Source organism: Nycticebus coucang, chromosome 22 (genome assembly GCF_027406575.1).
Source record: "Nycticebus coucang isolate mNycCou1 chromosome 22, mNycCou1.pri, whole genome shotgun sequence".
Taxonomy (NCBI): domain Eukaryota; kingdom Metazoa; phylum Chordata; class Mammalia; order Primates; family Lorisidae; genus Nycticebus; species Nycticebus coucang.
In genome coordinates, this window is record NC_069801.1 from 27,655,864 (window position 1) to 27,673,507 (window position 17,644).

A 17,644-nucleotide genomic window follows, 5' to 3' on the forward strand; every position below is an offset into this window, starting at 1 on the left:
GAACTGGTCCACGGTAAGTAACTTCCACCTGCCTTCCATTGGCCAAAGCAAATAGCATGGCTTTGCACAGCCTTAGTGGAGCCGAAGAGTCATATTCTTCCCATATGGGATTGCCAGTTAACATAAAGGAGACCCAGTTCAATTTGAATTTCAGACAAACAAGGAAAAGATGTTTCGTGTAAGTATATCCCAAATGCTGCATGGGATATACTTGTACTAAAAATTATTTTTTTAAATTTAAATTGAATTGGTGTCCTGTATTTTTATTTGCTGAGTCTGGCGACACTACTTCCATAGTTAGGCTGGGATAAATATCTGTGGGATAACAGCAGAAAAGCAGAATTGGAATTGGACTTTGGGTAGCCTGGTACTCTAATCACTATGCTTTCTCACCTCTTGTACACAAAAATACAGCATCAAAACAAAGCAGCAGAGGCAGAAATACACACACACAAATACACACACAGGCCGGGTGAAGCACAGATACAGTTATGCCTGGCACCAAGGTGCGTGGACGACACCAGAAACACGTTGACAGATACTGAGTCTTGGGGTAGAGACAGGGTGTCCAGAAAGGAGCTTAGAATGAGGGCAGACAGGGTACCACAGACCAACCTGCCACATCACCAGACTGGCTTTGCAGCCCGTCACAGGCAGACAGACACCCCCACACTCGAGCTCATGGACTGCTCTGCCCTACCCTTTCTCTGAACACTACTGCACCTCTGACCTAAAAGACAACAGAACACTCCAGAGGGAAAGGCCCCGGTGTGGGCTACTTTGTAACCCGGGCCAGGACTGCTTCCTCAGTAGGCTCTTTGCATCCTGAGCTGAAGTTGGGCTGAGTGACAGTCAGGGTCATCAGGCCTTAGCCACATCACCTCTACCCCTGAACAGTGACAGCGTCCGCCTGGCTACAAAGAGAATCTTTTTAGATGATTACATGCAATCTTTTTAGATGATTACATACATGATGATTACATGTGTAGGTGTATATATTTGAAAAAAGTAATACGAGAACATGGTAAAAAATGTAGAAGCTTAGAGGCAATCACTGTTTACTGGGTTCTTACATATCCTTCCGTGATATCTATTTATATAAACATTTTTATACAAATGAGGCATTCTGGGCACACTCTCCTCTCGCTTTTGTTAGTGAGGATTATATTTGGAGATAGTTTCCGAGCAGGGTACAAAGCTGCATTTTATGGTTTTTATCAGTTACACGGAATCAGGGCCGTGTTTTTGAACAAGGTTGTATGAGTTCTAGGACCCACCTCTTCTACTTCAGTCCCCTCCCAGGTGCTTCCTCCCATCGGGAAGACCAGGGATATTTTCTGCCACACTGACCCCTGGGGTCTGTCCCAGAAGGTGCCCTCCCAGGCCCTTTCTGTGAGCTCTTGGCACTTTCTGACCTTTAGCTCCGCATCCTGGGGTATGGTGCCCAGGTCCAGCATCACCAGGCCCTGCATTTCCCCTGTGGGGACCATGGAAGGACCAGGAGGAAGGGGTCGGCTTTCCAGAGGGGCATAGCAGAGACATGGTGGCCGGGATATAGGCTCTGGCTCCTTCTACTGGGGTTCTGAGCACAACCCAGACACCAAAAGGACTAAGAAAGTCACCTAACTTCTCTGAACTTCAGCATCCTCATCTCCAAAATGGGAATAATAATGGTTCTACCTTATGGGGCCTTTTGGAGTTTTTTTGTTTTTTTTTTTTTGAGGCACAGCCTCACTCAATTACCTTGGGTAGAGTTCCGTGGCATCATCAAACTCTTGAGCTTAAGCGATCCTCCTGCCTCAGTCTCCCGAGTAGCTGGAAGGATAGGCTCCCATCACGACACCCAGCTAGTTTTTCTATTTTTTCTTTAATTTTTTTTTTTTTTTGAGACAGAGTCTTTGTATGTCACCCTTGGTAGAGTGCCATGGCATCACAGCTCATAGCAACCTCCAACTCCTGATGGGAGTTTGTTCCAGGCGGTCTCAGGCTTAAACAATTCTCTTACCTCAGCCTCCCATGTAACTGGGACTTCAGGTGCCTGCCACCATGCCCTGCAATTTTTTTTGTTGTAGTTGCCACTGTTATTTAGCTGACCCAGGCTGGATTTCAACCCGCCAGCCTTGGTGTATGTCGCCAGCACCCTAACCACTGAGCTACAGGCGCTGCCTAATTTTTCTATTTTTGGTAGAGACGGGGTCTTGCTCTTGTTCAGACTGGTCTTGAACTCCTGAACTCAAGCAGTACACCTGCTCTGCCTCCCAGAGTGCCTTTTGGAGTTTTGGTGAGAGGATCCACGTGAAGGGCCTGCACACCCAGGCCCTGATAGAGGTCAGCTCCACATGAGAGAAAGGCTTTTCTGATTGCCGGAGCTGTCCATAGCGGGATACGGTGCTCACGTGGGCGCCCCGCTATTTTCAGGGATTAGCTCAGATACTCAACGGTCTCTTCTCTATTCCCTCCTTCCTGCCCTCTGCCCTCCTTCCCTTTCCACTTTCTTTCTCTCATGCATTTGTTCATTTCATATGTTTCTACGGAGCAGTTACTGTGTGTACCAGCACTGCTTTAGGTCTGGGGGGAGATGAGCAAATAAGACAGATAAGGGCCCAGCCTTATAAGGGGCAAGATGGCAGAGCCCCGGCTCCTGATGGGAGTTTGTTCCAGGCGGTCTCAGAAACCCCACTGGATCCCTGCATTTTCCCAGGGTTTGAGCTTTTGCCCTTTTATTTTATCCTCCCTCCTAGACTCACACTGTCCACATCATATGCCACATGTGGCTATTTTTAAATTAATTACAGTTCAGTAAAATTCAAAATTCAGTTCCTCTTTCCCATGATCCATATTTCAAGGGCTCAGCAGCCGTGTGTGCCTGATGGCTGCCACCTTGAGCTGGACAGATGTAGGACATCTCAGGGCTGGACAGGGCTGTCTTGGACTTGGAATCTAATGAGATTCTGGGATAAAAACCAGCCAAAGCCATGTTGATCACAGCAGCTTTTTTTGGATAATAAAAGCCTTAAAAAATGAACAAAGAGCTTAGGAGATGGTTGTTGACAGAGGGAAAGCTAGAGAGACAGGCAAGAGAATGAAAACAGTATTTATTTGCTGTTTATTACATGCCATCTCTTTAACAACCGACTCCATCTCCACACAATGTATATAGCGTTTGCCCATTTTACAGGTGAGGAAACTGAGGATCAGATACATTAAGCAACTCAGCAGGCTCACTACAGAAGTCAAGCCTGATGCTTTTCCTGTTCCAACATGTTGCCTTTCTATATACTACAATGACTGAGAGGGACGCTGAGGGGTGGCAGCTGGGCTTAAGTTAGGGCTAAGGAATGGTGACCTTGCTCCTGTCTTCTCTCCAACCTACAGGTGACACCGTATAACCCACAGCAGATGGGACAGCAGATGGGGCAGCAGATGGGGCAGCAGATGGGACAGCAGATTTTTCGCTCTTCCTACACTCCCCTACTGAGCTACATCCCCTTTGTCCAGCCCAACTATCCGTACCCTCAGAGGACACCTCCAAAGATGTCTGCCAATCCACGAGACCCTTCCCCCATGGCAGGGGATGGGCCACAATACCTCTTCCCCCAAGCCTATGGGTGAGTCTTCGGCCCACACTGGAAACCCAGTGGTATCTGGAAAGCTGCTAGAGAGGAGAAGAGTGGAGTGTGCTTTCTTGGGACATGCAGACATGTGTCCCATGGCAGTGGGGAAGGGCAGGCCCCGTACCAAGTCAGTAGCTGTTTGGGTCCTGTAGGGACCTAATGGGGAGGTAAGCAGGGTCTAGGGCCTGATGAGCCCCTGTTGATCAGCCAATTTGGGGGCTGCAGCCCTCCAGTCTGGTTGCAGAAATGCAACTGCATAGCAATTGGTGGAGGATGATGCACTTGCCTTTATCTGTGTGTTTGGTCAACAACAGGATGAGGCCAGGACATCTTCTTAGAGCTCTTCCCACCCACTTCCAGCACCCCTAGCTCCTTGCCAATCTAATTTCCTGAATGTCCCATTGACTTTGTGACAGGCCCTGCTGAAGGACCTTCCACCACTTACCAGGGAGGGCTCCCCATGCCTTTCCACCAAGCACCCCAATTTGCAAAAGTGAGGGCCCCCTATTTCCTGGATGGTCTGAGGACTTGGCAGCCAACAGCCAACTCTAACTGAATATACCAGCTGAAAATTCCACTCGAATTTTGCATACAGCTGGGTGATAAAGTTGTGTTTGTTTGAACATAATAAATAGCCACTCATTTGCACCCACCAAACCTTCAGCCAGTGTTGGTGCTTCATGTGGTAGATGGTGCCATGTCACTCTTGTGAATCCCAGTCTCTGAGAGGCACACCCTCGGGAATGGCTACCTCAATTTGAAAAACTCAGTTTATAGGACCAGGGCCAAACTCCCCAATCTGACATTGATTCCCATCCACCCACCTCCCTGTCACAGCACCTTCATTGTAGTGCCAGCCATGGGTCCCCAAATTCTTATCCTTTCAATCTATTTTTCCCCAAAATATCTTGTGAAAAGGGATAAAGGCTAGAAAGTGTTTTCCATAGTCAGATCCTTTTGGGAAAAACTGCGGGAAACAGATTTCTTAACTGTTGGAATTCTCAGATTGGTTAATTTCCTAGGGTGTTTGGAGAATGTTCAGGAAGGTGGTCAAAAGTGCTATTTGAATGTGAAATCCTTGCCCCCCCCTTTTAATCTTTCTTTTTTTCCTCTCTGCCCTTCCTCCCTCCCTCTTTCTTATAGAGCACATCCATGTTGTGATGCCCCAAGGCAAATGGGGCAGTGCTGTGTTCATTCATCTGGTGCATTTGATCTTAGCTGGTAGGGCAGGGAGACCTATAGATGAAAAGGACACCCTTCCTCCCTTCACATAGCTGACAGCAGACGAGATGTGGCCAGCACTGTTAGAGTGGAGGACAGCGACAGAATCCCAGCAGGAAGGCTCCCAGATGGGAAATGTGTCCCACGCTGGAGGCCTGGGGAATGAAGGCGTCTGGCTGAAGTATTAGATTTGTCCCTGCTAAAGGTGGAAAATAGGATTGGAAAAGGGAGGTGGAGATTGAATTATGAAAGGCTGTTGGCTGCTAGGTGGGGGGATCCAATGCAGATTTGTGCATATGAGAGTGAATGGCTGGGCTGGAGGGGAGGGAAACAGGAGGGAAGGGGGGTGTAGTGTGGAGGTGACACCCCTGGAGGTGAGACTAGGGATCCAGGCCAGCACAATTCCTGCATTCCCTGCTGTGATTTTGGGCTCAAGGTCCCAACTCTCATTGGTCTACAGGAGAGGGAGGGAGGGTGGAGACGGGGGAGACAGCCTGGGTGAGTTGGAGGCAGCAGAGGCTGAGAGGAGGGTGCTGAGGTGTGGCAGTCACAGAGTGGATCAGGAAGTCCAGGACAGCGAGGTGAGAAGAGTGATGCAAGGAGGGGGTGTGATCTGTTCACTGGAGTGAACAGGTCATACTGGTCAGGTCATACAGGTCATACTGGTCAGGCCCCTTCGTGTGCCTGGCATTGTCAGAGGCACTGGGGATACTGTTAGTAAGGAAGACAAAGTCTTTCCTTCTCTTGAGGACCTTTCATTCTTGGGGGAGAAATAGCCAGTAGGAGATTTATTTTTTAATTTTTTTATTAAATCATAGCTGTGTACATTAGTATGATCATGGGGCACCCTACACTTGGTTCATAGACCGTTTGACACATTTTCATCACACTAGTTAGCATAGCTTTCCTGGCATTTTCTTAGTTATTTTGCTAAGACCTTTACATTCCACATTTACTAAGAATCACATATGCCCTTGTAAGGTGCACGGCAGGTGTAATCCCATTAATCCCCCTCCCTCTTTTTTTTATAAGCAAGTGGATGTGGGCAGGTGCTTGGCATAAGAATCACTGGACAGGGCGGCGCCTGTGGCTCAGTCGGTAAGGCGCCGGCCCCATATACCGAGGGTGGCGGGTTCAAACCCGGCCCCGGCCAAACTGCAACCAAAAAACAGCTGGGCGTTGTGGCGGGCGCCTGTAGTCCCAGCTACTCGGGAGGCTGAGGCAGGAGAATCGCTTAAGCCCAGGAGTTGGAGGTTGCTGTGAGCTGTGTGAGGCCATGGCACTCTACTGAGGGCCATAAAGTGAGACTCTGTCTCTACAAAAAAAAGAAAAAAAAGAATCACTGGACATCTCCAGCCCAGATCCAAGTGAAATGGGAGAATGAGCCATGTTTGTGTAGGGGTGAACATCTGGGCAGAGAGAACGGGAACTGCAGGGGCTCCGAGGCAGGCGCACGTGTCTGGAGCACAAAGGGTGAGAAGAGGGGGTGGGCAGCATTAGCATCAGGGAGGTAGCCAGGGCTGGACTGGCCCCAGCCCAGTCGGCATAGGAAGGAGCTTTCTTTCAAGAGCAGTGGGAAGCCATTAAGGCTTTTAAACTGATGAGGTCAGGTTCTGGCTTTATCAAACAGACCACATTGGCCATGTTGTCTGAAGAATGACCAGGAGGTAAGAGCTGATGTGGGGAGAAAGGTAGGAGACATAATTGGCCAAGCAAGGCGTGCTGGTGGCACGGATGAGGGCAGTGACCATGGTGGGGGGCATGTGGGTGAAAGATCTGGGCTATTAGTGTCTTTGGGAGAATAGGTGGGACTCGATGATGGGTGTAGAAGAAGGAAAAGAAAGAGTCATATACGATTCCTTGGTCTTTGACCCATGCGACTGGAGGAGTGGCAGTGCCGAAATACTAAGGTCATAATGGATCTGCTTATCAAGAGGACAGTCTCAGACGTGTGACATTTGCAATGTTGCTAAGCAGAGGAGGGAAGCTGCTGACAGGCAGGTGGATACGGGAGTCTGGAGCTCCCGTAGGGGAAAGGTTGGGGCTGGTAATAAATTTGGGAGCCATTAGCATATAGATGACATTTGAAGGCATGGGCAGAATGGGATTGGATGCCCACAGAGCGCGCGTACGGAGGACAGGAGAGGCCCAAGAGCTGTGTCCTGTGCACCCGCTCCTAGAAAGGCTGGGCAGATGTGGAGGAGGAAGCAAGGGTCTAAGAAGGAGCATCTCTCAGGGTGGGACAGAAAATGGGGGTGTGTGGAGCAGGAAGCCAGATGAGGCAAGGAGAGAGGGAGGGATCACGGGGTCATGAGAGAGGCCTGGGCATGGCAGCGTGAGACACAGACAGCCCTGAGCACAGCAGTCAGCTTGAGGCTTACCCCGGTGCCGTGCTGGCCAGGGCAGGGGGCGTGGGCCTCTCGGTGGAGAGTTAGTCTGGGAGACAAGGAGGGTCCAGGAGGAATCAAGAGATAAAAATTATATGAAGGGAGAAAGGAAGGAAGGAACAAAAGGCTTCCAAGTCCCCAGGGAAAGAGGAGATTCCCTCCCCGCCCTCTGCTGAGGCAACTTGTGTCTATTCATTGCGGTGGGATAACTGTACAATTTGTCTTCCAAACAATAATAAATTTGAGAGTTAAAAAAGAGCACAAAAAATAATGACAGTGGAAGTACCAGCATAGGGGCCAGCCCGGGCAGACCAGGACGTCTGTTCACCATGACCATGTGGCAGCTTAACCCTCGCCCTCCTCTTGTCCACACAGATTGCTCTTCTCCCGGGCCATCTAGGGTGTGTCCTGTCAAGACCACGCCTTTGGCAGTTGGTCCAAACAAAAGTCCTCAGCCTGGAGGAGCTAGATGCGTATGTGGCAGTCAGATGTGAGGGGTGTCACCAGTAATTCGCCCCTGATAATTGTTAAATATTGAAGTGTGGATTATGGCCTTTATTTTATAAATCAGAGTGGAATCCAGGGAATCCCTATAATAACATCACTTTCCGTCATTCATCTTCCAATATGATTTTTGAAAGAGAGAAAAAGAGGTCATGTCACTGCTGGCATTAATTGCTTATTAGGCAACTACCTCATGCCGGGTCCTGAGTTGGGTGCTGGGTGCTGGGTGTGAAATGATGAGCAGTTGGTGTAATGTCGTCCCTGCTCTCGTGGAACTTTAGTGAGAAGAGACTGAGGGGAATGCGGCAGAACCCAAAGCCTAGCTTGTCCCTCCTCCTCCCAGTGATCAGCGATGCTGTCGCCAGCTGAGGCATTACAGATTAGTGCAGTGGTTTGCCCACTTCTTCCCTCCCCGCCCCTTCCCCACTTCTTTTGGTTTCATCCATTCATGGGCGGGCATTATGCATGTGAATCTCTTCTGTAATGTGTCTCTGCCCAGCTGAAAAGTGATTGAGAATGCCAGGATTAGACCAAATCTAGCCATTTGCTCCACTGCAATTACATTGAGCTCTGCTCTCATTCATTCAAAATGTCCTAGCAGATGGGTTAAAAAATTGCAGTAGGACGCCAGAAATGTGAGTGAATGATTCCACCAGGAGGGGCCAGGGAAGGCTTCGCAGAGGAGATGGCTTCTGGACTCTTATTTTCAAGGCTGGATAGGTGTGTGGTGTGCGCCAGAGAGAGAAAAGAGAGGTGTGTGTCTTGTTGGGCGTAGAGAGTAAGCTTCACATCATCTCAGCTCTTCCTTCCTTGAGGAGCTAGCAAAGCGCCCAGGCACTCAGGGATGTCCCCAGGCTTCTCAGGTGGTGTGGAAATGAAGGGTCTGATTGAGCTTGGTGCTGGTAAGGGGACAAAGAGCCCTGGGGTTGTCTGAACTCTACGATCTAATGCTAGGACCTGCCCCTGACTTCTGTGATGATGTGAGCTTTCCTAAGGAAGACACCCGGCCCTTTAAGGCAGGCAGAGTGGGCCCAAGATATAGGTGAGATGCTGAGATCCAGGGAGTTTCCCTCCTCTGTGGCCCTGGGCATGGAGAAAGTCTCCATAAAAGTAATCTTCACAGGCTCCCAGGGGCTTTCCGAGCTAAGTAAGTAAGTGGCAGAAGCAGCTCTTTATTGTCCTCTAATTGTATTATTTCAATATTTTATTTTCTCAGAGCCAAAGCTTTTTCATTATGCTAAAGCTTTTCGCCTCTAAGGCTGTCATGCTCTTAGCAATCTTTGACAGCCACAAAATTAATATATTATTTCTTCTAATCTCTCCCATAACATCAGGAGTCTCATCGTGGCACCCACCCTCCCCTCTCTTGCAGGTTCGGCTCAACGTCTGGTGGGCCCGTGATGAACAGCCCCTATTTTTCCTCCAGTGGGAACGGTATAAATTTTTAGATCTCTTTCTCTCCTCCCCCCTCCTCCTGTAAGCCCTTGGTTCAGGGCCAAGGGCTCTGGAATTCTGGGTTCTGCAGCAGCTGGGGATGAAGTTTGCAAAGCCAAGGTTCTGACCAGGCCACAGACAGACAGAAGACAGCAAGACCAGATCCATCGACCACTACCACACACACACACACAGAGCACGGGGCGCCCCCTCGGACCCGTGCTCACTTGCTCATCCCACATAGGCACCTGTATTTAGCTACATGAGTGATTTTTGTTTTTGTTGTTGTTGGTAAAATAGAAGTAAGACACTTAATTTTAGAAAGTTTGTATTTTGTGATAAACGTATGAGCTGCTTGAAACAGAGTGTGCCTGTTTTATTTTTGTTACCTTCCGTGTAATCTTTACTGCTCGCTTGCCCACGAGACTCAGCATGTACTCAGGGCATGGACAGAGACCCTGGCTGGAGTCCTCAGAGAGCTGCTGTTTAAATACTGGTCTCCAGGGCTCGTCCGCGTGAGGGCTTATCTCTTTTCCCCTGTGATCCTCTCATTCCTCAACCTCTCAGTGTATGCTTCTCAGGAGAGGACATCATGAAAAGAACGAACCCTCCTCTGTCCTATCCCAAGTGGAAGTTTTACCAAAAAAGTCTCTTTTGGACATAAGATGAGAAAACGCGGCCTGGTAAGCAATTTTGAAACAGACACTACGTGTTGATGGTCTCTACCCAGTGATTGTACATCAGCTGGAAGTCAATACCCAAACTGCCCTAATGGGAGTGTCCTTGGGTCTGTGTTGTTCAACTTGGATCAATGACTTGAATAAGGTTATTGAGGGATCCTAATCAGATTTATGGAGAACACAAGTCTGGGAAGAGGAGATAGCATGATAGTCCGCTATTCAATACCCATGGCAGGCGTCACTAATGAACTGTGGCATTCTGTTCTCCTGAGCCTGACCACAGGCAGCCTCACTGACCAGGGTACTCTGTGAGTGGAACCCATGTACCATTCTTTGGCAAATCCTAAAAATATGAAAGCAAATAGGGATTAATGTAAGGACATAGTCTTCAGTCTAAAGAATGAACTATGTACATATAGGAGGGGCTGACACTGTCCGCTCCTGTCTGCTCTGAAAGCTGAACCTCTTCAGGGCTGAGGCCAGAAGGAGCCCTAATCCCTGCAGCAATGAGGGGCGGGGGTCTGGACATTGTTCATGTTTCTGGATGAGCTTCAGCCCGCTGCCCACAAGAGCATTTCTCTTGTCCTCACAGTGTGACACCATTGGCCTCATTGGCCTTTCTTTCTGGGTCCCTGGAAACAAATTTCTCACCTCAGTTCCCTTAGGACATCGGCCTTCTCCCTTTCTCCATGGTCTGAGTCTAGGATTCCCTGCAAACTCCTTTCCCCAATGCTATACCCTATTTCCAATATTTCTTGTTTCTCCTTGACACCTTTGGCTAATAGTCTTCCCTGAAGGACCTTCTCAGTTGTACTTGCAGGTGTTTTTTATCCAGGATGGACTATAGTTTGCTGCCCTCCCTTGATCATAGTGTGTTGGGAGGCAGAGGAGAGAGAGAGAGAAAGAATATGGGTTTGGCCTTGGCCAGATCTGGTTTCTTAGCCACTTTCCAACTTTGACCCTGGGTGGAGAACTTAACCTTTTTGAATCTCAGTTTTATTAATGGCAAGAGCCATAATGATTTAAAGGTAATATAGACCTAATATAGACTTACTGTCTATTCAACATAGATCTGTGGTTTTAAGATGATGGAGGAAAGAAGATTGTACCCCTTTTCTCTTGAAACTTATTCTCAAATAACAAGAACAAGAAAACCTACACATGCCTCATCCTCAAGGAAAACAGGAGAAGCTGGCAATCCCATCCCACATGCTAAGGCAGAAATGGGTTGGAGGAACGCAAAGTGCCTTGGCAGAGCAGCGGAAGCCCATGTTGAAATGCCTGCCAAGGAAGACAGCAAAGGAAGAAAACCACTTTCCCTGAAGAGCCCTGAAGATCTTAGCAACCAGAGGTGCAGATCCTGGGCACTGTGGAAGATGGGGCTGGTAAGAAATGAAGGCAAGGAATTGATGGAAGGTGTATCCCCTATCCTAGCACCACACAGCCAAAGGTCTTGGAGACTTCTCCAGAAGACAGGAGGCATTTTCCCTGGAGACCATGCGTAAGGACCATTGGAGATGAGCACCCAAAGGGAAAATGTGGATTAAGTGGAATACACACCCTCCCCAATGCCAGCAGCTAAACTTTAACCAAGAGGCTCCCTGGGCTAGGAAGGTCCTCTGGAGAAACTGAATTGCCCCCATGACATTTGCAAGCACCAATAAGAATTACCCTCGTGGGTGGTGCCTGTGGCTCAGTGAGTAGGGCACTGGCCCCATATACCGAGGGTGGAGGTTTCGAACCCTGCCCCGGCCAAACTGCAACAAAAAAATAGCCGGGAGTTGTGACGGGCACCTGTAGTCCCAACTACTCAGGAGGCTGAGGCAAGAGAATCGTCTAAGCCCAAGACCTGGAGGTTGCTGTGAGCTGTGACATTACGGCACTCTACCGAGGGCGACATAATGAGACTCTGTCTCAAAAACAAAGAATTACCCTCATATTAATGCCCCTTTACAAAGAGTTTCCAATCAACTTTTTAGGACCTAACTCTTTTTTTTTTTTTTTTTTGTAGAGACAGAGTCTTACTTTATGGCCCTCGGTAGAGTGCCGTGGCCTCACACAGCTCACAGCAACCTCCAACTCCTGGGCTTAAGCGATTCTCTTGCCTCAGCCTCCCAAGTAGCTGGGACTACAGGCGCCCGCCACAACGCCCGGCTATTTTTTGGTTGCAGTTTGGCCGGGGCTGGGTTTGAACCCGCCACCCTCGGCATATGGGGCCGGCGCCTTACTGACTGAGCCACAGGCGCCGCCCCAGGACCTAACTCTTAATAGGAATGGACAGTCTCTGATAAGAAAAAAACAGATCAGGCTTGGTGCCCGTAGTATAGTGGTTACGGTAGCGGCCACATACACCGAGGCTGTCAGGTTCGTATCCATCCCGGGCCAGCTAAACAACAATGACAATTGCAATAGAAAAATAGCCAGGGGAGGTGCCTGTGGCTCAAAGGAATAGGATGCCGGCCTCATATACCAGTGATGGTGGGTTCAAACCCAGCCTTGGCCAAAAACTGCAAAAAAGAAAAAAAAATAGCTGAGTGTTGTGGCAGGTGCCTGTAGTCCCAGCTACTTGGGAGGTTGAGGCAAGAGAATTGCTTAAGCCCAAGAGTTAGAGGTTGCTGTGAGCTGTGACACCACAGCCCTCTACTGAGGGGGACATAGTGAGAATCTGTCTCAAAAAAAAAAAATATCAAAACTAAGGTAAAAAGAAACTAAGGAAAGAAAGACAGACCATAATATTCTAAGGGAAAAGATGACATTTAAAAATTAACGACAATATGCCATATGTTTATTTTAAAAAGTCAGGATAAGGAAGGGTTTTTGTCAATTAAGACAGTGAAAGCTGATTTAATTTTTTCCAGTGAAAGGGTTGGAAGTTAACATCAGAAAGCTTTCCTGAAAAGAAGAATAAAAAAAAGACACAGAGAGGTGGAGCAAGATGGTGGCCAACTAACAGCTTCCTTGCATCTGGGCACCGTGAGTCTGGGGAGATAGGACTCCAGGCATCTCTGGCTGGTGGGATCTGCCTATCATCACTCCTATGAGGATACAGGGAGTCAGCGAGAGAGTTCTGGACCCCAAGAGGAGGACTAAAACAGTGGAAAAACGGCAAGTGGTCGCGTGTCTTCAATCCGTCTAAAACCGCCCGCAACTTCCACAGGCACAAGAACTTAAAGAGCAAGAGGAAGTGAAAGGAAAATTAGGGCAAGGAAACAGATAAAAGAAATCACCCATGAGGAAGAATCAGCAGAAAACTCCAGGCAACATGAAGAACTAGTCCAGAACAACCCCGCCAAGGGACCATGAGGTAGCTACTGCAGATGATTCCACCTGTAAAGAAATGTTAGGAATGACAGAAAGGGAATTTAGAATACACATGTTGAAAACAATGAAAGACATGATGGAAACAATGAAGGAAACTGCTAATAAAGTGGAAAATAACCAAAAGGAAATCCAAAAACAGAATCAAATCAGAGATGAACGATATGAAGAATATAAAAAGGATATAGCAGAGCTGAAGGAACTGAAACAGTCAATTAGGGAACTTAAAGATGCAGTGGAAAGTATCAGCAACAGGTTAGACCATGCAGAAGAAAGAATTTCAGATGTAGAAGACAAAGTTCTTGAGATAACTCAGACAGTAAAAGAGGCAGAAAAGAAGAGAGAGAAAGCAGAACGTTCACTGTCAGAATTATGGGACTTTATGAAGCGTTCCAACATACGAGTTATAGGAATTCCAGAAGGGGAAAAAGAATGCCCCAGAGGAACCGAAGCCATACTAGAGAATATTGTAAAAGAAAATTTCCCAAACATCACCAAAGATTCTGACACACTGCTTTCAGAGGGCTATCGGACCCCGGGTCGCCTCAACTCTAACCGAGCTTCTCCAAGACACATTGTGATGAACCTGTCCAAAGTCAAGACAAAAGAAAAGATTCTGCAAGCTGCCAGGAGTAAGCGCCAGTTGACCTACAGGGGCAAATCCATCAGAGTGACCGCAGACTTCTCTAATGAAACTTTCCAAGCAAGAAGACAATGGTCATCTACCTTTAATCTACTTAAACAGAACAATTTCCAGCCCAGAATTCTGTACCCTGCTAAGCTAAGCTTCAAAATTGATGGAGAAATCAAATCATTTACAGATATACAAACATTGAGGAAATTCGCCACAACAAGACCAGCTCTACAGGAAATACTTCAACCTGTTCTGCACACTGACCACCACAATGGATCAGCAGCAAAGTAAGAACTCAGAAATCAAAGGACAGAACCTAACCTCCACACTGATGCAAAAGATAAAACTAAGAAATGGACTCTCACCAAATAAGACGAATAGAATACTACCACACTTATCAATTATCTCAATAAATGTTAATGGCTTGAATTCCCCACTGAAGAGACATAGATTGGCTGACTGGATGAAAAAACACAAGCCATCCATTTGCTGTCTGCAAGAAACACACCTGGCTTCAAAAGACGAATTAAAGCTCCGAGTCAAGGGTTGGAAGACAATTTTTCAGGCAAACGGAATTCAGAAGAAAAGAGGAGTTGCAATCTTATTTTCAGATACATGTGGATTTAAAGCAACTAAAGTCAAAAAAGACAAAGATGGTCACTTTATATTGGTCAAGGGAAAACTACAACAAGAAGACATTTCAATTCTAAATATTTATGCACCCAATTTAAATGCTCCCAGATTCTTGAAGCAGACCTTACTCAGTCTGAGCAATATGATATCTGATAATACCATCATAACGGGACTTTAACACTCCTCTTACAGAGCTGGACAGATCCTCTAAACAGAAATTAAACAAAGATATAAGAGATTTAAATGAGACCCTAGAACAACTGTGCTTGATAGACGCATATAGAACACTCCACCCCAAAGATAAAGAATATACATTCTTCTCATCACCCCATGGAACATTCTCCAAAATTGACCATATCCTGGGACACAAAACAAATATCAACAGAATGAAAACAATTGAAATTTTACCTTGTATCTTTTCAGACCATAAGGCACTAAAGGTGGAACTCAACTCTAACAAAAATGCTCGACCCCACCCAAAGGCATGGAAATTAAACAATCTTCTGTTGAATAACAGATGGGTGCAGGAAGAAATAAAACAGGAAATCATTAACTTCCTTGAGCATAACAACAATGAAGACACAAGCTACCAAAACCTGTGGGAAACTGCAAAAGCAGTTTTGAGAGGAAAATTCATCGCTTTAGGTGCCTACATTTGAAAAACAGAAAGAGAGCACATCAACAATCTCACAAGAGATCTTATGGAATTGGAAAAAGAAGAACAATCTAAGCCTAAACTCAGTAGAAGAAAAGAAATATCCAAAATCAAATCAGAGATCAATGAAATTGAAAACAAAAGAATCATTCAGAAAATTAATGAAACAAGGAGTCGGTTTTTTGAAAAAATAAATAAAATAGATAAACCATTGGCCAGACTAACTAGAAATAGAAAAGTAAAATCTCTAGTAACCTCAATCAGAAACGATAAAGGGGAAATAACAACAGATCCCACAAGGATACAAGAGATCATCTCTGAATACTACCAGAAACTCTATGCCCAGAAATTTGACAATGTGAAGGAAATGGATCAATATTTGGAATCACACCCTCTCCCTAGACTTAGCCAGGAAGAAATAGACCTCCTGAACAGACCAATTTCAAGCACTGAGATCAAAGAAACAATAAAAAATCTTCCAACCAACAAATGCCCTGGTCCAGATGGCTTCACTCCAGAATTCTATCAAACCTTCAAGGAAGAGCTTATTCCTGTACTGCAGAAATTATTCCAAAAAATTGAGGAAGAAGGACTCTTCCCCAACACATTCTATGAAGCAAACATCACCCTGATACCAAAACCAGGAAAAGACCCAAACAAAAAGGAGAATTTCAGACCGATCTCACTCATGAACTTAGATGCAAAAATTCTCAACAAAATCCTAGCCAATAGATTACAGCTTATCATCAAAAAAGTCATTCATCATGATCAAGTAGGCTTCATCCCAGGGATGCAAGGCTGGTTTAACATACGCAAGTCCATAAACGTTATCCACCATATTAACAGAGGCAAAAATAAAGATCACATGATCCTCTCAATAGATGCAGAAAAAGCATTTGATAAAATCCAGCATCCTTTTCTAATTAGAACACTGAAGAGTATAGGCATAGGTGGCACATTTCTAAAACTGATTGAAGCTATCTATGACAAACCCACCGCCAATATTTTACTGAATGGAGTAAAACTGAAAGCTTTTCCTCTTAGAACTGGAACCAGACAAGGTTGTCCTCTGTCACCTTTACTATTCAACATAGTGCTGGAAGTTCTAGCCAATACAATTAGGCAAGACAAGGAAATAAAGGGAATCCAAATGGGAGCAGAGGAGGTCAAACTCTCCCTCTTTGCTGACGACATGATCTTATACTTAGAGAACCCCACAGACTCAACCACAAGACTCCTAGAAGTCATCAAAAAATACAGTAATGTTTCAGGATATAAAATCAATGTCCACAAGTCAGTAGCCTTTGTATACACCAATACCAGTCAAGATGAGAAGCTAATTAAGGACACAACTCCCTTCACCATAGTTTCAAAGAAAATGAAATACCTAGGAATATACCTAATGAAGGAGGTGAAGGACCTCTATAAAGAAAACTATGAAATCCTCAGAAAGGAAATAGCAGAGGATATTAACAAATGGAAGAACATACCATGCTCATGGATGGGAAGAATCAACATTGTTAAAATGTCTATACTTCCCAAAGCAATCTACCTATTCAATGCCATTCCTATCAAAGTACCTACATCGTACTTTCAAGATTTGGAAAAAAATGATTCTGCATTTTGTATGGAACCGGAAAAAAACCCGTATAGCTAAGGCAGTTCTTAGTAATAAAAATAAAGCTGGGGGCATCAGCATACCAGATTTTAGGCTGTACTACAAAGCCATAGTGCTCAAGACAGCATGGTACTGGCACAAAAACAGAAACATAGACACTTGGAATCGAATTGAAAACCAAGAAATGAAACTAACATCTTACAACCACCTAATCTTTGATAAACCAAACAAGAACATACCTTGGGGGAAAGACTCCCTATTCAATAAATGGTGTTGGGAGAACTGGATGTCTACATGTAAAAGACTGAAACTGGACCCACACCTTTCCCCACTCACAAAAATTGATTCAAGATAGCTAAAGGACTTAAATTTAAGGCATGAAACAATAAAAATCCTCAAAGAAAGCATAGGAAAAACACTGGAAGACATTGGCCTGGGGGAAGACTTCATGAAGAAGACTGCCATGGCAATTGCAACAACAACAAAAGTAAACAAATGGGACTTCATTAAACTGAAAAGCTTTTGTACAGCTAAGGAGACAATAACCAAAGCAAAGAGACAACCTACACAATGGGAAAGGATATTTGCATATTTTCTTTTTCTTTTTTTTTGTAGAGACAGAGTCTCACTTTATGGCCCTCTGTAGAGTGCCATGGCCTCACACAGCTCACAGCAACCTCCAACTCCTGGGCTTAAGCAATTCTCTTGCCTCAGCCTCCCGAGCAGCTGGGGCTATAGGCACCCGCCACAACGCCCGGCTATTTTTTGGTTGCAGCTTGGCCGGGGCCAGGTTTGAACCTGCCACCCTCGGTATATGGGGCCGGCGCCTTACCGACTGAGCCACAGGCGCCGTCCGATATTTGCATATTTTCAATCAGACAAAAGATTGATAACTAGGATCTATAGAGAACTCAAATTAATCCACATGAAAAAAGCCAACAATCCC

The 17,644-nt window shown here is 46.0% G+C and overlaps 1 protein-coding gene across 1 annotated transcript in view; it reads left to right on the top strand.

Moving 5' to 3' along the window:
• The window catches only part of C22H1orf94 (chromosome 22 C1orf94 homolog), a 39,480-nt gene extending 30,170 nt beyond the window's left edge, over positions 1-9,310 (top strand). Inside the window, exons 6-7 of the mRNA XM_053576809.1 lie at positions 3,376-3,608; positions 9,099-9,310. Coding sequence (XP_053432784.1) covers positions 3,376-3,608; positions 9,099-9,174 — 309 coding nt within the window. The 3' untranslated portion in view covers positions 9,175-9,310. The remainder of the gene's footprint in view (positions 1-3,375; positions 3,609-9,098) is intronic.
• The last annotated feature ends 8,334 nt before the right edge of the window (positions 9,311-17,644 follow it).